A 25,473-nucleotide genomic window follows, 5' to 3' on the forward strand; every position below is an offset into this window, starting at 1 on the left:
AAGAACATCGGGGCATATTTATCAGTGCAATTTTGCCAGTTTCCTGGTGCAATTGCTTTGATGGTAAGCGGACAGAATGACAATTTACCATGAGTTTCTGAAAAGCTAATTCAAGGGGTGACCAACAATATGTTTGCACTTCCTGCTGTTACTTTGCAAAATGGTCACCAAAACAGAAACATGATTAAGCAATAAAAAGATAATTATCCAAATCACTAATATATGGCTACGACAAATAGGTGAGATCAGCATAAAACAACAAGGAGGCTGTTCCACCGCCGTGGCATAATCTAATGCAGCAGAACAGATGGAAAGCCCCAAACGTCACCATGTATTCTAGCCAAAATTCTATGGGTGCAACATCAAACCCCTGTGTCTGCGCCAGAGCAAGGCTCCCCAACAGATTTGTTGTTAGACTTTAAGGGGTTGTCCAATCAGGACAGCCCTTTTACTGTCCCCGCCCCGGTTCATTCTGCACATGCACATTGGTGACCTTAGATGAAATTCAAGGCAGACAGTTGTTAAAATAGATTCCCCCACCAGACTATAGAGATGTACCCCAGGTCTCACCAGCAGAATGTAAGCTTGTAGAAGAGCTCCTCCCTGTGGAAGGAATCATGGTTTTCATCCAGAGAGCCTCAGCTGGGTGATTAAAACGCAAAAATGTAGATTGGCCCAAGCACATCATACAACCTGTGAAGAGATTTAAATTTATTACACTCTAGTCTCCTATATTCACACAGGCAGAATGTACAAACTCCATGCAGATGTTGCAAAGCAATAATGCTAGCCACCAGGCTTCACTCAACATCTGCCATCAGAAGACCGTCGGGATGCTCCAATAAAGAGTGTTGGCTAATCCCGCCGGCATCGGTTCTATATGTATTGACAGCTCGTTCGGCCAAAAGCTATTCCTCCCGACAACCATAAACCTGTATGGCCGGCCGAGCATGCATGTTATTGCAATGGGGGAGGTAAATATGACACTACCAGACGCCCAATTTAAAACTGATGGGAATGGACATTAAACTGGTCTTTAACATAACATTTTGGCAAGTGGATCCTGACGATTTTGATGGTATGTGTAGACAACTCCATGTTTATGGTGCCGGGTAACAGTTTGTTTCTCTTGCAGAAAAGGAACACCAGGAGTCCGGCAGCGGATTATCCCCCCTGCTCTATTAGCGTCCATGTAAATGGGGAAGTGAGGGAAAACAGTTAACAAATATCTGTATCCAGCATTAAAAGTTAACCCCTTCCCGCTCCTTGACGTACTATTACGTCATGGCAGCTGTATCGTTCGCGCTCCATGACGTAATAGTACGTCACGGGAGTAACGGCCGTTTCGGCCGTCCTCCCGACACATACAGGAGCTGTGACGCTGCTGTCTTGTTCAGCAGCTGTCACAGCTCCTACATCGGGGACCGATCGCTGTGTCCCCGCTGATTAACCCCTTAAAAGCCGCGTTCTATAGAGATCTACGCGATAGCGGCCGGCGATGGTGACTATGGCAACCGGACACCAAACAATGGCGTCCGGCTATGCCATAGACCGAAGCCTAGTGGGTCCTGACAACGTCAGGACCCACTATGCTTGCTGTCAGTGAGTAGCTGACAGTTCTAATACACTGCACTACGCATGTAGTGCAGTGTATTAGAATAGCGATCAGGGCCTCCTGCCCTCAAGTCCCCTAGTGGGACAAAGTAATAAAGTAAAAAAAAAGTTAAAAAAAGATGTGTAAAAATAAGAAAATAAAAGTTTGAAAAGTAATAAAAGTAAAAGTTCCACTTTTTCCCTTATCAGTCCTTTATTATTAATAAAAATATATAAACAAACAAATAAACTATACATAATTGGTATCGCCGCGTCCGTAACGGCCTGAACTACAAAATTATTTTGTTATTTATCCCGCACGGTGAACGCCGTAAAAAAAAATATTAATAAACCGTACCACAATCACAATTGTTTGGTCACTTCACCTCCCAAAAAATGGAATAAAAAGAGATCAAAAAGTCGCATGTACCTAAAAATGGTCCTGATGGAAAATACAGTTCGTTACGCAAAAAATAAGTCCTCGCACGGCTTTATTGATTGAAAAATAAAAACGTTCTGGCTCTTAGAATAAGGTAACACAAAAAGTGAATGATTGTTTACAAAACGTATTTTATTGTGCAAACGCCATAAGACATAAAAAAAAACTATAAACATCTGGTATCGCCGTGATGGTATTGCCCCGCAGAATAAAGTTAATATATCATTTATAGCGCACGGTGAACGCTGTAAAAAAAAAAAGTATACAAAAACAATAGTAGAATTGCTGTTTATTAGTCACCACGCCACCTAAAAATGGAATAAAAACTGATCAAAAAGCCGCATGCACCCCATGAAAACTACAATGGATTCCTCAAGGGGTCTAGTTTCCAAATTGGGGTCACTTTTGGGGGGTTTCCAATGTTTTGGCACCACAAGACCTCTTCAAACCGGACATGGTGCCTAATAAAAAAGAGGGCTCAAAATCCGCTAGGTGCTCCTTTGCTTCGGAGGCCGGCGCTTCAGTCCATTACCGCACTAGGGCCACATGTGGGATATTTCTCAAAACTGCAGAATCTGGGTAATAAGTATTGAGTTGCGTTTCTCTGATAAATCCTTTTGTGTTATAAAAAAAATGGTATAAAAAGAGTAAATTTCACCTCTACTTTGCTCTAAATTTCTGTGAAACACCTAAAGGGTTCATAAACTTTCTAAATGCTGTTGTGAATACTTTGAGGGGTCTAGTTTCTAAAATGGGGTGTTTGATAGGGGTTTCTAATATATGGGCCCCTCAAAGCAACTTCAGAAATGAACTGGAACCTAAAAAAATAAATAAATGAGGCAATACTTCGCTTCTTACATTATACTGATAATGAGCCGTGCCCACCCCGAGATGACCCCAGTTTTGACCGTTTGTATAAACGGAGACCCCTATTAGACCGTTCCAGTGCCCGGTTTTCCCAAGCATACACCCCCGAGAAGTGTTTTTCTATTGATGAGTCCCTGGTACATTTTAAAGGGAGGGTTCAATTCCGCCAGTACCTGCCAGGTAAGAGGGCAAGGTATGGCGTGAAGATGTATAAGCTGTGCGAGAGTGCATCAGGGTATACCTACAGGTTTAGGATATATGAAGGAAAGGCCACCCCCAAACCAGACTGCATCCTGGACTACAATAGGTACATGGGAGGGATGGACTTGTCAAATCAAGTCCTGAAGCCCTACAGCGCCATGCGGTGTGGTATAAGAAGCTGGCCGGGCACATCATACAGATGGCTTTGTACAATGCGTATGTGCTACGTCGATGTGCAGGCCAGAGGGGAACTTTCCTGGAATTTCAAGATCTAATCTTTAGGGACCAGGAAGGGGGGGCACCCAGTACTTCTGGAAGCGAGGCCACACGCATCGTACCAGGGCAACACTTTCCAGGAGAAGGTCCCCAAACCGGTGGAAAGGGAAAGAGTCAATAGAGGTGCAGAGTCTGCTATAAGAGGGGGATAAGGGAGGACACATTATACCAATGTGACACGTGTCCCGAAAAACCAGGGCTCTGTATAAGGCCTCATTTACACGAGCGTATGCGTTTTGCGCGCGCAAAAAACGCTGCGTTTTGCGCGCGTATGCATGGCGTATGCACTGCGTATACGCAGCCTTGTTGCGTTTTAAACGCGCAAAAGGCATTTGACAGCTCCGTGTGTCATGATGCGCGGCTGCGTGATTTTCACGCAGCCGCCATCATAGAGATGAGGTAGTCGAGGCCCGTCACTGTCCAAGGTGCTGAAAGAGCTAACTGATCGGCAGTAACTCTTTCAGCACCCTCGACAGTGAATGCCGATCACAATATACACCAACCTGTGAAAATAAAAAGACTTTCATACTTACCAAGAACTTCCTGCTTCCCCCAGTCCGGGCTCCCGGCCGTTGCCTTGGTGACGCGTCCCTCTCTTGCCATCCGGCCCCACCTCCCAGGATGACGCCGCAGTCCATGAGACCGCTGCAGCCTGTGATTGGCTGCAGCCTGTGCTTGGCCTGTGATTGGCTGCAGCTGTCATTTGGACTGAACTGTCATCCCGGGAGGTCGGACCGGAGTTATCGGTAAGTCAGAACGTATTTTTTTTTTTTACAGGTTCATGGATTTTCGGAGCGGAAGTCACTGTCCATGGTGCTGAACCAGTTTAACGCTTTCAGCACCGTGGACAGTGACTGTCTCCTGACGTCGCGTACCCGAACATTTTTTACCGGTTTCGGTCAAAACGAGTTTGGCCGAACCCGGTGAAGTTCGGTGCGCTCATCTCGAATTTGACACTCCGTTTGGATGTTTGTAACCAGAAAAGCACGTGGTGCTTTTCTGTTTACATTCAGGAGTTTGACAGCTCTTGCGTGATTTTCGCACATGCAACGCAGGACCGTCAGTGTGGCATGCGTTGTTTTCACGCACCCATTGAAGTCAATGGGTGCGTGTTGCGTGAAAAACGCAAGAATATAGAACATGTCGTGAGTTTTACGCAACGCACTCACGCAGCGCAAAATTCACGCATCGTCTAAACAGCCCCATAGACTATTATAGGTGCGTACGACACGCGTGAAAAGCACGCGCGTCGCACGCGCGTATAATACGCTCGTGTAAATGAGGCCTAAAAGATTGTTTTAAAATGTATCATACATCCCTTGATTTTTAATTTACCCTGATGCACTCCGCACAGCTTACCCCCCTCATCTTTCCCTTCTGAGCCCTGCCGTATGCCCAGGCAGCTGATAACAGCCACATGTAGGGTATTGTCGTACCCAGGAGAACCCACATTACAATTTAAGGGGTGTATATCTCCGGTGGCGCATGCTGGGCACACTATATTGGACACTGAAATGGCATATACATATATAAAATTGCAAATCTCACACTGCACCATCTGCTGCGCATTATCTATTACACAGTACCTGTGGGGTCAAAATGCTCACTACACCTCTAGATGAATGTCTTAAGGGGTGTAGTTTTTAAAATGGGGTCACTTCTCGGGGGTTTCAACTGTACTGGTACCTCAGGGGCTTCTGCACACATGACTTAGCACCAGAAAAGCTCCAGTAGGCCAAATGGTGGTCCTTTCCTTCTGAGCCCTCCCATGGGCCCAAAGGGCAGTTTATCACCACAAATGGGGTATTGCCGCACTAAGGACAAATTGGGCAACAAAATGGGGTATGTTGTTCCTTGTGAAAATAAGAAATTTTGATCAAAAATGACATCTTATTGGAAAAAATATAATTTTTTTCATTTCACAGCCCAATTCAAATAGGTGCTGTGAAAAAACTGTGCGGTCAAAATGATAACAAAAACCATAAATGAATTCCTTGAGGGGTGTAGTTTCCAAAATGGGGTCACTTCTGGTGGGTTTCCATTGTTTTGATACCTCAACGCCTCTTCAAACCTGGCATGCTGCCTAAAATATATTCTAATAAAAAAGAGGCCTCAAAATGCACTAGGTGCTTCTTTGCTTCTAGGGCTTGTGTTTTAGTCCACGAGAACACTAGAGCCACATGTGGGACATTTCTAAAAACTGCAGAATCTGGACAATACATATTTAGTAGTGTTTCTCTGGTAAAACCTTCTCTGTTACTAAAAAAAAATTGAATAAAATTGAAATTCAGCAGAAAAAATGAAATTTGCAAATTTCATTTCCACTTTGCTTTAATTCCTGTGAAATGCCTGAAGGGTTAAAAAACTTTCTATATGCTGTTTTGAATACTTTGAGGAGTCTAGTTTTTAAAATGGGGTGTTTTATGGGGGTTTCTAATACATAGGCCCCTCAAATCCACTTCAGAACTGAACTGGCACCTTCAAAAAAAGGCTTTTGCAATTTTCTTAAGAATATGAGAAATTGCTGTTTATGTTCTAAGCCTTGTAACGTCCAAGAAAAATAAAATAATGTTCAAAAAACGATGCCAATCTAAAGTAGACATATGGGAAATGTGAACTAGTAACTATTTTGGGTGGTATAACCATCTGTTTTACAAGCAGATGCATTTAAATTCTGAAAAATGCTATTTTTTGTAAATTTTCTCTAAATTTTGCAATTTTTCACAAATAAAGACTGAATATATCGACCAACTTTTACCACGAACATGAAGCCCAAAGTGTCACGAGAAAACAATCTCAGAATCGCTTGGATAGGTTTAAGCATTCCGACGTTATTACCACATAAAGTGAAATATGTCAGATTTGAAAAATGGGCTCTGAGCCTTAAGGCCCAAACTAGGCTGCGTCCTTAAGGGGTTAAAGCTGGATTTATCACACCCCTGCCTCATAAATAACAAATCAGTTTTTACACAAATCTGGCTTCCAGAAAGATTTTAAAAAATATATATTTTTTAAGTATGTAAACATTTTTAAAAATAATAATAATATTAATGAGACCCCCACTCCAGCTATTAACCCCTTAACGCACCATGACGTAACTGCGCTACACCGCAGCGGCGGTTAACTGTGCAGGGTGTCAGCCCTGCTCTCCCCGTTGCCGATCAGCGGCCTGTCGCCGCTGATTTCGGCAGTTAACCCCTTAATTGCGGCGCTCGATTTTGAACGCCACAATTAAGGTCTTTAGCGCCGATCGGCAGCCCCCATGTGAAATCACGGGGGCTGGCGATGGTACCCATGGCAACCGGACGCCAGACAATGGCTTCCGGGTTGCCATGTACAGAAGCCTATGAGGACCACCCCGAGGGTGGTCGTCGTAGGCTTCCTGTCAGTGTGACTGTCTCGTCACAATGACAGTTGGAATGCTTTACACTACGTGTGTAGTGTAATGTATTCCAGCAGCGATCAGAGCTGCAAGTCTAAGTGTCCCCTAGTGGGACAAGTGAAAAAAGTAAAAAAAAGAATAAAAATGTTTTAAAAAAAGTGTAAAAATAAAAGTTATAAGTGATATAAACAAGAACTGCTTTTTTTCCTATTATAAGTCTTTTATTATAGGAAAAAAAATGAATACGTAAAAAAAAAGCACACATATTTGGTATCACCGCGTTCGTAACGACCCCAGCTATAAAACTATAATATTATTTTTCCCGCACAGTGAACGCCGCAAAAAAAAGAAACGAAAAACAATGCCAGAATCACTATTTTTTGGTCACCACCCCTCACAAAATATGTAATAAAAAGTGATCAAAAAGTCGCATGTACGCCAAAATAGTACCGATACAAACTACAACCCGTCCCGCAAAAAACAAGCCCTTACACAGCTTTTTTGACTGAAAAATAAAAAAGTTATGGCTCTCAGAATATGGTGACACAGAAAATACATTATTTTCTAAATAAGTTATTTTATTGCTTAAACGCTGCAAAACATAAAAAAACGTATATACAAATGGTATCGCCGTAATCCTACCGACCCGCAGAATAAAGTATAATAGTCATTTATAGCCCAGGGTAAACGCCGTCAAAAACAAATAAAAATCATTGTCAGAATTGATGGTTTTTGGTCACCTGGCTTGCCGAAAAATTGAATAAAAAGTGATCAACAAAATCGCATGTACCCCAAAATGGTACCAATGAAAATTACAGATTGTCCCGCAACAAATAAGCCCTCACACGGCTCCGGTGGTGAAAAAATAAAAAAAGTTCCGGCTCCCAGATTATGGCGATGCAAAATGTGCAGAGTGTTCCAAAAGTGGATAAGATCGGGCACCATTTATCAGTGCGACACCGGCCACATATCTGTGGATTATTATTTATTTACCCCATTATTATGCCCTGATATACTCTGCCCAGCCTACATGTGCCCCAAAATTATAAACTGAAATACCAGCAAAACGCCAGAGCTACTACCAAGCAAAATATGCGCTCCAAAAGCCAAATGGCGTCCCTCCCTTCTGAGCCCTACAGCGTGCCCAAACAGCCGTTTATGTCCACCGATATGGCATCGTACCAAAAAATGGTACCAATAAAAACTACAGCTCGTCCCGCAAAAATAAGCCCCCACACCGCTCTATTGACAGAAAAATAAAAAAAGTAGTGGCTCTTGGAAAGTGGGGAGGAAAAAACGAAAAAGCAAAACATGAATCAGTTCGTAAAGGGTTAATTACTTTCTAATGAAAAAACATTTATGACCACATGTGGGGTATTGCCGTACTCGGGAGAAATTGCTTTACAAACGTTGGGGTGCATTTTCTCCTTTATCCTTTGTGAAATTGAAAAAAATCAACATTTTAGTGGAAATAAGGTTGATATTAATTTTCACGCCCTAATTCTAATAAATTCTGCAAAAGACGTGTGGGGCCTAAATGCTCACTATACCCCTAGATAGATTCCTTAAGTGGTGTAGTTTCCCAAATGGGGTTACTTTTGGGGGGCTTCCACTGTTTCGGTCTCTCAGGGGCTTTGCAAATTCGACATGACACCCAAAAACATTCCAGCTAAATTTGAGCTCCAAAAGCCAAATAGCGCTCCTTCCCTTCTAAGCCCCGGTGTGGGTCCAAACAGTAGTTTATTACCACATATGGGGTATTTACGTAATCAGGAGAAATTGTTTTACAAATGTTGGGGCGCTTTTTCTCCTTTATTCCTTGTAAAAATTAAAAATGGCTACCTTTTTTCAGAAAAAAAAGTAGATTTTCATCTTCACATACTAATTCAAATAAATTTAGCAAAAAAACTGTGGGTTCAAAATGCTAACTATACCCATAGATAAATTCCTTGAGGGGTGTAGTTTCCAAAATGGGGTCACTATTGGGGGGTTTCCACGGTTTTCATCCCTCCAGTGCATTGCAAACGCGACACGGCACTGAAAACTATTCCAGCAAAATCAGAAATCCAAAATCCAAATGGTGCTCCTTCTCTTCGGAGGCCTGCTGTGGGTCCAACCAGCAATTTATTACCACATATGGGGTATTGCTATAATCGGAAGACATTGCTTTACATATGTTGGGGTGTTTTTTCTACTTTATTCCTTGTAAAAATTTAAATTTCCTAATTTTTTTCACAAAAAAAGTAGATTTTCACCTTCACATACTAATTCAAATAAATTTAGCAAAAAAACTGTGGGTTCAAAATGCTAACTATAGCCATAGATAAATTCCTTGAGGGGTATAGTTTCCAAAATGGGGTCACTTTTGGGGTGTTTCCACTGTTTTGGCAGCACAAGGCCTCCTCACACCTGACATGGTACCTAAAATATATTCTAATAAAATAGAGGCCCAAAATCCACTAGGTGCTCCTTTGCTTCTGAGGCCTGTGTTTCAGTCCATGACCGCGCTAGGGCCACATGTGGGGTATTTCTAAAAACTGCAGAATCTGGGCAATAAATATTGAGTTGCATTTCTTGGGTAAAACCTTCTGTGGTACAGAAAAAATTTATTACAAATGAATTTTTGAAGAAAAAAAATGAAATGTGTAAATTTCACCTCTACTTTGCTTTAATTCCTGTGAAACGCCTAAAGGGCTAAAATACTTTGTGAATGCGGTTTTGATTACTTTGAGGGGTGCAGTTTTCAAAATGGGGTGATTTATGGTGACTTTCTAATATATATAAGGCCCTCAAAGCCACTTCAGAACTGAACTGGTCCCTGAAAAAATAGCCTTTTGAAATTTTCTTGAAAATATGAGAAATTGCTGCTAAAGTTCTAAGCCTTGTGAGGTCCTAGAAAAATAAAAGAATGTTCAAAAAACGACGCAAACATAAAGTAGACATATGGGAAATATAAACTAGTATGTATTTTGTGTGGTATTACTATCTGTTTTACAAGTAAATACATTCAAATTTAGAAAAATGCTAATTATTGCTAATTTTCTCTAAATCTTGGCGTTACTTACAAATAAATATTGAATTTAACGACAAAATTTTTTCAGTATCATAAAGTACAATATGTCACAAGAAAACAATCCCAGAATCGCTTGGATAGGCAAAAGCATTCCGGAGTTATTACCACATAAAGTGACACATGTCAGATTTGCAAAAATGGGGCTGGTCCTGAAGGCCAAAACAGGCTTAGACACTAAGGGGTTAAACATGTATTGTGGCATTGATATTGAATATTCAACTTCTTTGTATTCTCCAGTAATGCCCATAAAAGCTCTACTTTACATAGCGCTGCATTGAGTTACACATCTCAAAGTCCTCATAAAATCACGGCAAATTATTGGCACTACAAAAACCTTTGTTCCTCAACTTCTAAATATACAATCGTGAACACGTGGCTACATGAGAAAACGTTGCTTTATATGGCAAGCACTTCCTTTACAATGCAATATATTCCAGTCGCTTGAAATAGAGGACAAATAGATGCTTTTTTGGGAAAACCCCTTGAACGTTCACTAGTAAAGATCATGACTAATGACAAACATTAACGTGTTAAGTCTCTCAGAGGCTTTACTTCCAATACTCCATGAAGAGTCCGGATCTATAAGCCTCTCCAATGTTCATGTGAAGTTTTGTCTCACTGGATATACAGAGAAGATTACAGCAGATTGAAAAGCTTACCATTAGCAAAAGAGGAAAAAGAAGGATCATGGAGGGGAGATACAACTACGTTTCAATTCACACAGTTTTTAATGGCAGTCATTAGCAGACGTATGTCCCTATATAGACATACAGTTGTATACATCTGGGTAAACATACAGCGTGACCGTTTCCAATGTAACCACTAACCGTGGTATGAATTAGGTCAGCTAGGTTTTTGGGTATTATTGGACTGCGACTTTATACACCCCAAACTTGGCATTAAATCCCCAAAAAATTTAGCAAAAATGTTCTAGTCTACGATTACCAGCTTTAATCTGGCTCCGGAATTCAAAATTTGTTCTAGTGGTCGGCTCTAAATAGTTACTCCAGGTAGTAAAAACCATTCAGATATGAAGGATTATAAACATTCATAATCTCAAAAGGCCTCAAGTAAGGCATCCACAGCGTGACTCCGTCATCTGAGAGTTGGAGTACAGTTGTGGAGTTATTACAAGAATTGTGGCGTGACTCCGTCATCTGAGAGTTGGAGTAAAGTTGTGGAGTTATTACAAGAATTGTGGCGTGACGGTCTACCTAAACATTGTGGTTATAGAATTACTCCATGTAAGCAGAGCATTTACCTTTGCCCTCACTAGGGGGCGACACAGGACGGCACCGCCAGTGTTATAACAATTTGAAATCTTGTGGGATGACGGGAGTGATATTCAGAAAATACAATTATTTGGCAATACCACTTTCTCTCTTGACTACTTAAAGGGTTCTCTTGGAGTAATGAGTAGTTAGTAAAATGAAAAAATGTTTCCAGCTCATCAGTGTCAACGATCCAGTGCACGGACCTCGTCCTGGCCCAGGCGTCTTCCACAGCAGCAAACAAAAGGTATGATCCAGCACTTGATGAAGAAATCTCAGGACTTTAATGTACAAACATGAAAAATCCACCCAACACATAAAGCGGTACGCTTACGCGTTTCAAACGCCAACTGCGTTCTTAGTCATAGCTGAAGTTGAAAGCAGGGGGGTGTCGAAGAAACTGAAAGGCGCAAGATGACGATGGCTTAATTGCGCTGAATTTTTTTATTTTATTGGGGGGGTTCCGCTTAATTGCCCAGGCCTAATTAGAAGGTAACGCGGAGCGGTCGCAGACCTCACCAGAAGGTAACACAGAGGGGTTGCAGACATCAGAAGGTAACGTGATCTTGAGAGATCGCACGGCTGAAGCCGCTCTGACACTGTCCATACTGATTGGACAGTGACAAAGCGATTCAAGTACGAGCCCCTTTGACACTGGGCTGCCCAGTTATCAATTTGTTCATTATTTTAAATACTGGAAACCATATCTAATGGGAATCATAGCGGACGACCGTTCAATTAAAAAAAAAAAAAAAGTGCCGTGGTCTCAGGGGTCAGAAAGAAATTAAAGGGGTATATCCTCCTCACACATTTATGGCATATCCACATGTATGTGAAGAACGGATCCAATCTGAGAATGAATGGAGGACGGCAACTCACGCGCGCGTCTCTTTTCATCGGTTCTATGGGAGTTACAGAAACAGTTCTACGTTCCGCACTGCTTTGCTCTACAATTTCCTCAACTGCCATAAAACTGATAGGGGATTAATTATCCAACTGAATGCTGCGGCCGCCTTGTCAGGCAAATCGGGGGAGCCTCTTTCTGTTTTTAAATGTCTTCATTAATTTCTCATAAGAAAGGAGATGCTGTTAAGTGAAGTAAACATTGTGGTGTGAACAGCGCATTTGCAGCTACAGGAGAAATCGCAGGGAGTTGTTCAAGAATAGTTACAAGAAGTCACAGAGCAGGAAGATTCGCCTCCTCTTCCAGCCACAGCAGTGTTGTTTATATTGGATGTTTCCTAACAAATCCGTGTCCTGGGGCTATGAAAAAAATAAATCTGCTCAGACAAGAAAACCAGCGCACAGCGTGTACAGCCTCAGCGAGTGGACGTGTTGTCACATAAGAATACAGTCCTGATAAGTCCGTCAGGCTCCTACAAGTTTCATTTAGGATTTTATTTTTATTTTTTTTGGGGGGGGGGGGGTAGTTTTTTGGTTTTTTTTCAAGCAAATAGAGCCTTCTCCAAAACTGAGTAATAGTAATATTTCAATGTGTCCCGAAAGTAGGAAACACAAGCAAAGGCAGGGGAGAATTTAAAGTGCACTACTTTTGGGAACTTTGGTTTTCTAGTTTTATATAAAGAGTCACTATTGTATAGTAAAAACTTGTGTCTTTTCTGATAAACTCAGTTTCAAGCCCTTGACATTATTCTGTAAACCTGTACAGACCTACAGAATCTGGAGCAGTGGCCTGCAACCTGTGGATCCCCACTACAACTCCCAGCATGCCCCGCAGAGGGGACGCTTCACAATCTATAGTAGAGTAGTCCACGTTCTTGCAATGATCTCTTGGAGGTTATCATCAGAGGCACTGGCATCTAACTTCATGGCACTAATGTCTTGTGGATATGGGAGTGATGTCGTCCAACTAGACACGACTACTGGGTGAATGTACAGGACAAAGTTACACACACACTGGCATTCAGGAGATCCCTTCTCCACTGTTATTATTCACAAAAATTGGGAACAGATCCCAGCACAGGAGGAAAACATTCCCAAAATATGTCCTTTATGAATGATTCGCCTCTCCGCTGGGTTGGAGAATGACAATTTTAGTAAATTTGCCAAACTTTGCCACCAGACAAACATCCAGATCATTTAAAATCAGGAAGAAGCTGCCCATTGACACAATTTATTGTTGGGGCAATTCTCAACAACCCATTAAAATGCTGGGATAATATATTCTTGGGGAAACGGAGACGCCTGTTCACACTGGAATAATACGTTACTGGCACAACTGCCTGCGCGGACAGTAGGATAATGCATTATTAGGGCAGCTGTTTGAGATACCTATTAACACTTTGGCATCATTCGTTATTAGGAAAACTGGTGGAGCTGCTTATCATTTGCAACAAATCCTTATTAGGGCCGACGGTGTATAATACATTACCCAGAAATATACTGGCATAAAGGCACGAGTTATTAGGAACAATTGTAATAACAGGGTTTACACACGTACATCTATCGGATTCTCCATCCCATTATCTCGCTTTCCATAATGACACAGCAGCATCAGAAGAAGCCGCAGATGAATCAGCGTATCACTGCCCTATTTACAAGAACAATGAGATTATCCATCAAGAAGACCAGCTGGCATAGAGCTGGCAGTGTGGCAAGCTATGTACCCCAGCACATATAGGGCAACAAAGGATACACAGGGCCACCACTCATCATTTACAGGAGTTTATATAGACTTGGAGCTGATATATTTAGGCATGGCTGAAAGCGGATACCCTAGAAAGCACATGAGCAGGAAATGCGCGGGGGGCCTCATATGCCCCCATATATTTATGTTCCCTCCTCCCATGAAATCATCGTAGTCTCCAGAGGTGGGGGTCTATAGGGGTTTACCTTATTTGGTATGAGGGGTACTATAGAGGGGGAGGGGTTTCAAGGAACAGATCTAAAAATAATGTAAAAAAAACAAAACATAGAAATCAATAGAGCTGTAAATATTAGTCACGAGAGGGATGTAAACAGCTCAGGTGGTATGCCACATATATGGCTGATAAAAGGGAACAATAGACAAAGCAAAAAGGGAGAGAAGTCAGACAGTAGGTGACCGGTTAATAACTTTAGCATAGCGTTGCTCAGACGGGTGTGCCAGCCTATCCTTCCCTGGCATGTAGTGTTGTGTCACCAGGGAAAGCTTCACCACTGAGGCATGGTAATGACTACATACCAGCCATATCGCGAGTGTACCCACCACAGTGCCAGTCTCTTAATGACCGGACACTTACCACCAGCTGGGACGAGTCGTCTACTTACCAGATGTACGTGAGAAGAACACTCCGCAAACTTTCCTGCGTGCACGGGCAGCCTGCACAAGTCACATCACAAGCGGCATCTCTGAGAGCACACATCCCCCATATGTTATACAGTGTAGATACTGCTGCCCACAGTCCTGCCACATCAGTGCAGCCGCAAACATATCACACCGGTGCCAGCTCTGTGCTTCTCTTTCTTCTTTTCTCCCCACAGCTATGGCTGTAACACCCGGGGAGGTGACCCAATCACAGGCTCCCTTACTTACCATCCATGGAAGGGGCAGGAAAGGGAGGGATAATTTACCACCAGCTCCACAACCCCCTTCCGTCCCACCCATAGTTCCGAGTAACTGATTCACTCTTTCCCTCCGTGTATGTGTGAGGTTATACAGTGAGACATGGATTATGAGGTTATACCGTCAGACATGGACTCTTCCCCCCCCCCCCCCTCTGTGTATGTATGAGGCTACACAGTCAGACATGGATTATGAGGTTATACGGTCAGACATGGACTCCCCCCTCTGTGTATGTGTGAGGTTATACAGTCAGACATGGATTGTCCCCCCTCTGCTCTCTGTATATGTATGAGGTTATACAGTCAGATTTGGATTGTTGTCGCCTCCCTCTGTGTGAGGTCATACAGTCAGACATGGATTGCCCCCTCCTCTCTGTATATGTGTGAGGTTATACCGTCAGACATGGATTGCCCCCTTTTCTCTGTATATGTTTGAGGTTATACCGTCAGACATGGATTGCCCCCCCCCCCTTCTATCTGTGTAAGCGTGAGGTTATACAGTCAGAGATAGATTGCCTCCCCCCTTCTCTGTGTCTATGTGTGAAGTTATATAATCAGAGATGGATTGTCCTCCCTTCTCTCTATATGTGTGGGGTTATATGGTAAAACATGGATGGATTGTCGTGCCCCTCTCTGTGTGAGATTATACAGTCAGACATGGATTGCCCCCCCCCCCTTTATCTCTGTATATGTGTGAGGTTATACAGTCAGATATGGATTGTCCCCCCCCCCCTTCTTTCTGTATATGTGTGAGGTTATACAGTCAGATATGGATTGTCCCCCCCTTCTTTCTGTATATGTGTGAGGTTATACAGTCAGATATGGATTGTCCCCCCCCCCTTCTTTCTGTATATGTGTGAGGTTATACAGTCAGATATGGATTGTCCCCCCCCCCCTTCTTTCTGTATATGTTTGAGGTTATACAGTCAGATATGGATTGTCCCCCCCTTCTTTCTGTATATGTGTGAGGTTATACAGTCAGATATGGATTGCCCCCCCCCCCTTCTTTCTGTATATGTGTGAGGTTATACAGTCAGATATGGATTGTCCCCCCCCCCTTCTTTCTGTATATGTGTGAGGTTATACAGTCAGATATGGATTGTCCCCCCCCCCTTCTTTCTGTATATGTGTGAGGTTATACAGTCAGATATGGATTGTCCCCCCCCTTCTTTCTGTATATGTGTGAGGTTATACAGTCAGATATGGATTGTCCCCCCCCTTCTTTCTGTATATGTGTGAGGTTATACAGTCAGATATGGATTGTCCCCCCTTCTTTCTGTATATGTGTGAGGTTATACAGTCAGATATGGATTGTCCCCCCCCTTCTTTCTGTATATGTGTGAGGTTATACAGTCAGATATGGATTGTCCCCCCCCCCCCTTCTTTCTGTATATGTGTGAGGTTATACAGTCAGATATGGATTGTCCCCCCCCTTCTTTCTGTATATGTGTGAGGTTATACAGTCAGATATGGATTGTCCCCCCCCCTTCTTTCTGTATATGTGTGAGGTTATACAGTCAGATATGGATTGTCCCCCCCCCTTCTTTCTGCATATGTGTGAGGTTATACAGTCAGATATGGATTGTCCCCCCCCCTTCTTTCTGCATATGTGTGAGGTTATACAGTCAGACATGGATTGCCCCCCCCCCTTCTATCTGTGTAAGCGTGAGGTTATACAGTCAGAGATAGATTGCCTCCCCCCTTCTCTGTGTCTATGTGTGAAGTTATATAATCAGAGATGGATTGTCCTCCCATCTCTCTATATGTGTGGGGTTATATGGTAAAACATGGATGGATTGTCGTGCCCCTCTCTGTGTGAGATTATACAGTCAGACATGGATTGCCCCCCCCCCTTTATCTCTGTATATGTGTGAGGTTATACAGTCAGATATGGATTGTCCCCCCCTTCTTTCTGTATATGTGTGAGGTTATACAGTCAGATATGGATTGTCCCCCCCTTCTTTCTGTATATGTGTGAGGTTATACAGTCAGACATGGATTGCCCCCCCCCCTTTATCTCTGTATATGTGTGAGGTTATACAGTCAGATATGGATTGTCCCCCCCCCCTTTTTCTGTATATGTGTGAGGTTATACAGTCAGATATGGATTGTCCCCCCCCCTTTTTCTGTATATGTGTGAGGTTATACAGTCAGATATGGATTGTCCCCCCCCCTTCTTTCTGCATATGTGTGAGGTTATACAGTCAGACATGGATTGTCCCCCCCCCCCCTCCTCTGTGTGAGGTTATACAGTCAGACATGGATTGTCCCCCCCCCTCCTCTGTGTGAGGTTATACAGTCAGACATGGATTATCCACCCCTTTTCTCTGTCTATGTGTAAATGTATACACTCAGGCACGGATTGCACCCCCTCCTCTCAGTATTTGTGTGGGGTTATACAGTCAGACATGGATTGTCCCCGTCCTTCTCTCTGTATATGTGTGGGGTTATACAGTCTGACATGGATTGTCCCCGTCCTTCTCTCTGTATATGTGTGAGGTTATACAGTCAGACATGGATTGTCCCCCCCCTTCTTTCTGTATATGTGTGAGGTTATACAGTCAGCCATGGATTTTCGTTGCCCCCCCCTCCTCTGTGTGAGGTTATACAGTCAGACATGGATTATCCACCCCTTTTCTCTGTCTATGTGTAAATGTATACACTCAGGCACGGATTGCACCCCCCTCCTCTCAGTATATGTGTGGGGTTATACAGTCAGACATGGATTGTCCCCGTCCTTCTTTCTGTATATGTGTGAGGTTTTACAGTCAGGCACAGATTGCAGTCGTCCCCTTCTCTTTGTATATGTGTGCGGTTATACTTTCAAACATGGATTGCACCCCCCAGGGCCAGCCTTAGAATAGATGGCGCCCTGTGCGAAATGATCTTTCGGCGCCCCGTGCGAAATGATCTTTCGGCGCCCCACCCCCATCATTAAAAAAAAAAACCCATAAAAAAAGTATAATGCCCCCATACAGTATAATAATATAATATATTACAACCCCTTCAAGGACACATTATTTTGACCTCTAAGGCTATGTTCACACGGGGTATTTTGACGAGTTTTTTGACGCGGAGACCGCGTCGCAAAACTCGGCAAAAACGGCCCGAGAACGCCTCCCATTGACATGCCCTATCTTCGGGCGGTTCCGCCTCTGACCTCCCATTGACTTCAATGGGAGGCAGGAGAAAGCGTATTTCCCGCTGTTTTATGCCCGCGGCGCTCAATGGGCGCGGGCGAAAATCGGCGTGCAGGGAGAGGAATATCTGCCTCAAACTTCCAAACGGAATTTTGAGGCAGATGTTCCTCCCCCAAAATACTCCGTGTGAACATAGCCTAATTGTGCCCACAATAGTATGCCCCCTGTAGTACCACTACACTGTATAATGTCCGCTTAGCGGCCCCCACATAGTATAGTTTCCCCTATAGATTTTGCCATACAACCTCCCTGTAGACAGTGACATAATCCCCCACGTCCTCCTTGTAGATCATGCCATACAGCCCCCCCACCTCCCCCATGTAGACAGTGCCCCCAAACAAAAACAAAAATTGTACTCACCTAGGCCCCGTTCCCACGACAAACTGAGCTGTTCCACAATGGGATCCTTGCGTAGGCCGGCGTGATCTTATAGCCTAGTACAGAGGCAGCACTGGAAAAATAACATTTCCTCAGGGCACCCCTACCAAAAATTGTTTCGAGAAAGATAGAAAACGGCTAAAAACAAGCACTACACTCGTAGGGTATGTTCACACTGCGTTTTTTGTAAAGCAAAAAAACTCTACCTTAAAATGTTTTTTTGGCGTTTTTTCTTAAGGTCAACCTTTCACCTTCCCAAACATGTGCAGATGAGTGCAGCATGTTATAGGAAAGGCTTCACAAACCCTGTCTCACGTAAAATTATTTTTCTAACTCCCTCCGTTATTTACATATCGGTGCTGTTATATTTGGCGCCCGATATGTAAATAAGCCCCTGAACAGTCAATGGGGCGTTTCTAACTAAGGCCTGATTCACACGAGCGCTGCGCATCTCGGACGAGAAAAACTGCAGTGCTCAGCGCTGCGGGACGCGATGTCACGCATCCACCATAGTTGAGAGTCTATGGGGGATGCGTGAAAAGATAGGACATGTCCTATTTTCGCACGGACCCTTCACACGGTCCGTTGAAACAACGGCTGTGTGAACGGCCGCATTGAATTACATAGGTCCGTGGGACGGCCCACGGACGTTTAACAGGTTCGTGTGAATCAGGCCTCACTAAAAGGCAAGGGGTGTGATATCTTCGCTGACACTGTCCAATCAGCTGTGGACAGTGTCAGGGCGGCTAGCGCTATGTTCTCTTCCCGCGAGAACACACACAGACTTAGTGGTTCTCTGCGCGCACATCGATGGATGTAAGTAGATCTCCTCCTCGTCTCCTTCTTCTCCTCGTCTCCGATTCTCCTCCTCTTCTCGTTCCGTGGTGGCGGGAGTGCTGACGTCGATGTGCGAGCGAACGGCCATGCGCGCATGCGTGAGGGCGCGCGCACACTTTCTGCAGCACAAACACCAAGTCTGTGTGTGTTCTCGCGGGAGGGAACACAGCGCAAGCCGCCCTGACACTGTCCGCAGCTGATTGGACAGTGTCAGAGCGAAGACATCACGCCCCCTTGCCATTTAGTTAGTTAGAAACGCTTAATTGACAGTTCCGGGGCTTATTTACATATAGGGTGCCAAATATAACGGCACCGATATGTAAATAACGGAGGGAGTTAGAAAATTAATTTTACGTGGGACAGAGATTGTGAAGCCTTTCCTATAACATGCTGCACTCAGCTGCACATGTTTGGGAAGGTGAAAGGTGCTCTTTAACATGTTGAAGCTAATGCAAAAGCCCCCTTGTAGATAGCGCCACACAGCCCTCTTGTAGATAGCACCACACAGCCCCCTTGTAGATAGCACCACACAGCCCCCTTGTAGATAGCGCAACACAGCCCCCTTGTAGATAGCGCCATACAGCCCCCTTGTAGATAGCGCCACAAAGCCCCTTGTAGTTAGCGCCACACATCCCCCTTGTAGACAGCGCCACACAGCCCCGTTGTAGACAGCGCTACACAGCCCCCTTGTAGACAGCGCCACAAAGCCCCCTTGTAGATAGCGCTACACAGCCCCCTTGTAGATAGCGCCACACAGCCCACTTGTAGATAGTGCCACACAGCCCCCTTTTAGGGAGTGCCACACAGCCCCCTGTAGAGTGCCACACAGCCCCCTGTAGAGTGCCACGCAGCCCCCTGTAGGTAGTGCCACACAGCCCCCTGTAGGCAGTGCCACACAGCCCCCTGTAGGCAGTGCCACACAGCCCCAGGTAGGTAGTGCCACACAGCACCCTGGTAGGTAGCGCCACACAGCCCCCTGGTAGGGATTGCCACACAGCCCCCTAGTAGATTGTGCCACACAGCCCCCTTGTAGGTAGTGCCACACAGCCACCTTGTTGGTAGTGCCACACAGCCCCCTCGTTGGTAGTGCCACACAGCCCGCTTGTAGGTAGTGCCACACAGCCCCCTTGTAGATAGCACCCCCACTTCCTGTAGATAGCGCCACTGTTGCTCCCTGAAGGAGCGGAATTCCCGTGTGGCCGGGGATTCTGCTCCTGGAGCGCTTCGCTTGATGTCCTTGTCCATACATTAGGGGCAACTCCTGAAGCGGAATCCCCGTCCACAGCGTTGCCGACACTGTGACCGGGGATTCCACTCCAGAAGAAGCTCCTGTCGTCTGTGTCCATTTATGGACAGTGACATCATTGGCTTCTCCTGGAGTGGAATCTCCAGTCACAGAGTCGGCAACGCTGTGGACGGGGATTCCGCTTCAGGCATTTCCCCTGATGTCACTGTCCATATATGGACAGAGACATCAAGCAGAGCGCTCCAGGAGTGGAATCCCCGGTCACACGGGTATTCCACTCTTTCAGGGAGCTACAGTGGCGCTAGTAGATAGCAGAGCAGGGAGATACATCCCTGCTCTGCTATAGTGCCATCACCGCCACCCATGGTGGGGCCCGTCACGGTGCACGGTGTCGACGCTTGGTTCCGACGCTACTGAGTGAAGAAGCACCCGGGCGGAAAGGCGACTGCTGAGTCGCCGGGCCCGGGCGTTTCTGAAACAAGCAGGTGAAGGGAGCCAGCACAGCGGCTCCTTCCACCTGCTGGAGTGATGCGCCCTGTGCAAAGACACAGGTCACACATCCCTAAGGCCGGCCCTGCCCACCCCTGCCCACCCCTTCTCTCTGTGTATTTGTGAGGTTATGCAGTCAGACATGGATTGTCCACCTACCTCTCTCTGTGTATGGGTGAGGTTATACAGTTAGACATGGATTATCCCCCCCTTTTCTCTGTGTATATGTGAGGTTACACAGTCAGACATGAATTGTCGTCACCCCCTCTGTGTGAGGTTATACAGTCAGACATGCATAGCTCCCAACCGTCGGCTGCTGTCCCGCCATTCCGGGAGGTCTGAAAAATGTCTCGCTATGCCCAGTTGAATCACGGACTCAGTCTCCCTGTGGCCAGCCACGTCCCACTCCCCTCTCCGCCATAAGGTCAACGTAAAGCAAATTGAATTTGCTTACGTTGACCTTACTCACTGCAGGCAGCTCACGAGTCACAGTCTGACTGTGGTCAGACAGTGACTTGTCAGCGGCCTGCGCCCAGCGTGAGTACGTCGCTCGGTGCAACATTGTCATGTGTGCCCGGAGTGATGGAGCAGGATGTGCGTTCAACAGGCAGCACGGCACCGAACCACCGGTCAGTAAAAAACAGACAGATTACTGTAAGTAAAGTGTGACAATTAGAGTAAAAAAAAAAAACACAGTGCCTGGAGACATTAGTGTTTCTAAAATCATAAAATGAATGACATTTATTAGAGCATTGCACTGTGTGGGCTGAACCGGATGTGTATGGGCGGGGTTAGAGGCATGGCTTAACGGGAAAAATTTGCTACACGCACCGCTTCAGTTGTCCCTCTTTATGAAACAGAAAAGTTGGGAGATATGAGATATGGATTGTCGTCGTCGTCCCCCCCACTTCTCTTTGTGTATGTGTGAGCTTATACAGTCAGACATGGACTGTCGTTGCCCCCCCCCCTCTGTGTGAGCAGTCAGACATGGATTATCCACCCCTTCTGTAAAGGATCTGCCAGACACAGCTTCTGTGTCGACGCCCGTGGGTAATCAGTCTGCACCTGCTCCTAAGTCTGAGAGAGTGACACGATCTTCTACCAGTCAGGCTGGGAGGCTGAGGAGTGGGAGAGCCTATCACAGCCTGGCCAGACGGAGCTAGCTCTCGCCCTCTGTCTATTTATACCTGCATTTCCTGCTCCTCCAGTGCCTGTGATTCTTTTCTGTTTCCTGGCTCTGCTGCTCCTGCTATGATTATTGACCTTGCTTCATTTTTGACCCTGGCTTTACTGACTACTCTCCTGCTCTGCGATTTGTACCTCGTGCACTCCTGGTTTGACTTGGCTCGTTCACTACTCTTGTTGCTCACTGTGTTGCCGTGGGCAACTGCCCCAGTTCCCTTAGATTCTGTGTACCTTTGTCTGTTTGTCGTGCACTTATTGAGCGTAGGGACCGTCGCCCAGTTGTACGCCGTCGCCTAGGACGGGCCGTTGCAAGTAGGCAGGGACTGAGTGGCGGGTAGGTTAGGGCTCATCTGTCTGTCTCCCTACCCAGTCATTACACCTTCTCTCTGTATATGTGTGAGGTTATACAGTCAGACATGAATTGTCCCGTCCCCCTTCTCTCTGTGTATGCGTAAGGTTATACAGTCAGAGATGGTTTGTCTGTGTCCTGTCCCCCCCCCCCCTTCACTCTGTATATGTATGAGGTTATACAGTCAGACATAGTTTTTCACCCCTTTGTGGAGCTGTATCTCACGTCCCCATTAGATTGCAGTCCCAGTATTATTTTCTCTGTCATGGAGTTTCTTGTTGTCACGTATATTGTATTCATGATTTATTACCCTCCCACCCCCGCATTCCTTCCCCTTTATGCCTCAAAAAATGCCTGAAAAAAACGGAAGCAGAACGCCTATAAACATCTACCCATTAATTTCAATTGGAAATATCTCGCGTGTAAATTGACGCCTGCGAAAAAGAAGTGCATGTCACTTCTTGAGCTGTTATTTGGAGACGTTTTTCATTGACTCTATAGAAAAACAGCTCCAAAAACAGCTGTAAAAAATGCTGCGAAAAACGTGAGTTGTTAAAAAAAACGTATGAAAATCAGAAAATATAATATTGCTCTACACTTTGCCTCTGAATAAAATTGATCCACACACAGTTTTACCAGAATATAATACCGCCACACCCTGTGCTACCTGAATATAATGGCGCGAGACACAGTGCCCCCAGAAAATAATAGAGCCACACACACTACCCCCGAAAAAAATAGCGCCAAACACAATGCCACTTGAAAATAATACCGCCATACATTGTGCGCCCTGAATATAATACCACCACACACTGTGCTACATGAATATAATGGCGTGACCAGTGGCGTAACTACCGCCGTAGCAGCTGTAGCGGCTGCTACGGGGCCCGCGGCATGAGCGGGCTCGTGTTGCCCGCCGGCACGGGCCCCCATCATGGCCGGAGGCTCCGCTAGCAGCCGCTATGGCTACTACAGCGGGACACCACTGAACGCGCGACTACGGCAAAGCAGGGAGTTATCTCCCCGCTCTGCCATTAAACAAAAGACATGTATCCCCTATCCACAGGACAGGGGATACATGTGTGATCGCTGGCAGCGATAGGGAGAACGGGGGACTGAAAGTCCCCTGAAGTTCTCAATCACAAACCTCTGACTTCCGGGGTCTGTGTCGGCAGCTCCGTAGAAATGAATGGATCGCCGGTCGCGCTTGTGCGCATGCGTGACCAGTGCTCCTTTCATTTTTATTGAGCTGCGCAGACGCCGGAAGTCAGAGGTTAGTCATGGAGAACGTCGGGGGACTTTCGGTCCCCCGTTCTCCCTATCGCTGCCAGCGATCACACATGTATCCCCTATCCTGTGGATAGGGGATACATGTATTTTGTAGGACACACTGTAGGTCGCATTTTTTTGGGACGGGGGTACGCTGTATGGCGTCCCCTACAGGGGGGAGGGCGCTGTATGGTGTTCCCTACCAGGGGGGCTGTATGGCGTTCCCTACAGGGGGGCTGTATGGCGTCCCCTACAAGGGGGGGCTGTATGGCGTCCCCTACAAGGGGGGGCTGTATGGCGTCCCCTACAGGGGGGGCTGTATGGCGTTCCCTACAGGGGGGGCTGTATGGCGTTCCCTACAGGGGGGGGCTGTATGGCGTTCCCTACAGGGCGGGGCTGTATGGCGTTCCCTACAGGGCGGGGCTGTATGGCGTTCCCTACAGGGGGGCTGTATGGCGTTCCCTACAGGGGGGGCTGTGTGGCGTTCCCTAAAGGTGGGGTGGTATGGCGTTCCCTACAGGTGGGGGCTGTATGGAGTTCTCTACAGAGATAAAACACCTTAAATATTGTTCTAGAGACTGATTAGTCCACTTGGTCTAAAGTAAAAACACGCCCACTTGGGCGTTAAGAAACTAATTAGCATAAAGCTAAAATCGCTTCTAACGTGGTGAAAATAGATCGTTTTTCTAAATAAAAAGCACTACTGTCACCTAGATTATAGCGCCCATCTCCTTATGTAGGAGATAGGGCACTTATAATGTGGTGACAGAGTCTCTTTAACATGATCATTTAGGTAGCTGGTAATTACGGTCTTATTGTGTCTTAGGCACAACAACTTTTCATTGAAACTTCATGTGACCACCTGCTACTATGGTCTTTCTATTTCTCTAGTGTTGGCTCCTGATCACCAAGTCAGATCCAGTGCCATCCAGCTTGGATTTTGGCCGATAGTGGGATTCTGATGCTGGTCCCATACACTGCAACTCCCACTGAGCATTTTTAGACTGAATTTGGCTCTCTAGGAGCATTTTGATATTTGCGGCTTATCTTCCGGGCTAAAGCTAGGACCTCAATTTATTACCGCCGCTGTGGCGATTGGAGCGGCTGGTGCAACTTTAGCGCAGGGCCCCAGCATTGGAAAATCTACTTACCGGACCCTCGACCTCACATGTAACGGCTGTTGGACACCTGCCATTGCTCAGAGGAGCTCCACAACTTGGTCCTAACGGCATTTGCAGACTCGCGGCCGCCATTTTGGGCACACTAACATAGTGTGTAACGGGTCTGCTTTCTCACTGTTCCCTCAACTGGTCGTACGAACACAGATTCACCGGACCCCATAACTTTTTAGCTCCCCCCTAGCCCCTTTCTGACACTCGGGGGAGACAGAGGAAAGATCCATGGGAGGAACGCCGCGAGTCACCATCTTGGATCACGACCGGCCTGCAGCTTCACACTGGGCCTGACTAGAGGTTCCACTGGCTACCTCCCACCCCTGCCCAACAATTCTGAAACGTTCCTGGCCTGAGGAGGATAACCCCTCCCTTCTACAGAGGACTGTGAGAGACTGCTGGAGAGAGACTGTGAGTACTTTGGAGTACAGGGACAACTTCACAGGGCTTGGCTCCTGCTGTCTCAATCAGGCATAGTCTGTTACACGCCACGCCTGACCATCTAATCCTCTGCTTCTCCATGCTCCTGCGTGATTGCAGTGTTGTTCAATAGGGCATTACTACCTATTCTCCCCCATCCACATCATCTACAGCCACACTCTCTGGACCACTTACTTACCCCTCAACTGTATTGGCATAGCATTTAAGGGCATAGCCCTAATTTTTTAGGACCTCCACAGGG

At 45.6% G+C, this 25,473-nt stretch overlaps 1 protein-coding gene across 15 annotated transcripts in view; it reads right to left on the bottom strand.

Annotated features, from left to right (window-relative positions):
* Nucleotides 1-25,473, bottom strand: part of PHLDB1 (pleckstrin homology like domain family B member 1) — a 314,415-nt gene that overhangs the window by 119,354 nt on the left and 169,588 nt on the right. For 14 of the 15 annotated variants that reach the window (XM_075840044.1, XM_075840036.1, XM_075840043.1 and 11 more), the window contains one exon: nt 571-693. In XM_075840044.1, the coding sequence (XP_075696159.1) occupies nt 571-693 (123 nt within the window). Of the gene's footprint in view, nt 1-570; nt 694-14,372; nt 14,725-25,473 lie in introns of those variants that run through there. The other variant, XM_075840040.1, reaches the window with a different exon arrangement.

This window comes from Rhinoderma darwinii, chromosome 10, assembly GCF_050947455.1.
Source record: "Rhinoderma darwinii isolate aRhiDar2 chromosome 10, aRhiDar2.hap1, whole genome shotgun sequence".
NCBI classification, from domain to species: Eukaryota; Metazoa; Chordata; class Amphibia; order Anura; family Rhinodermatidae; genus Rhinoderma; species Rhinoderma darwinii.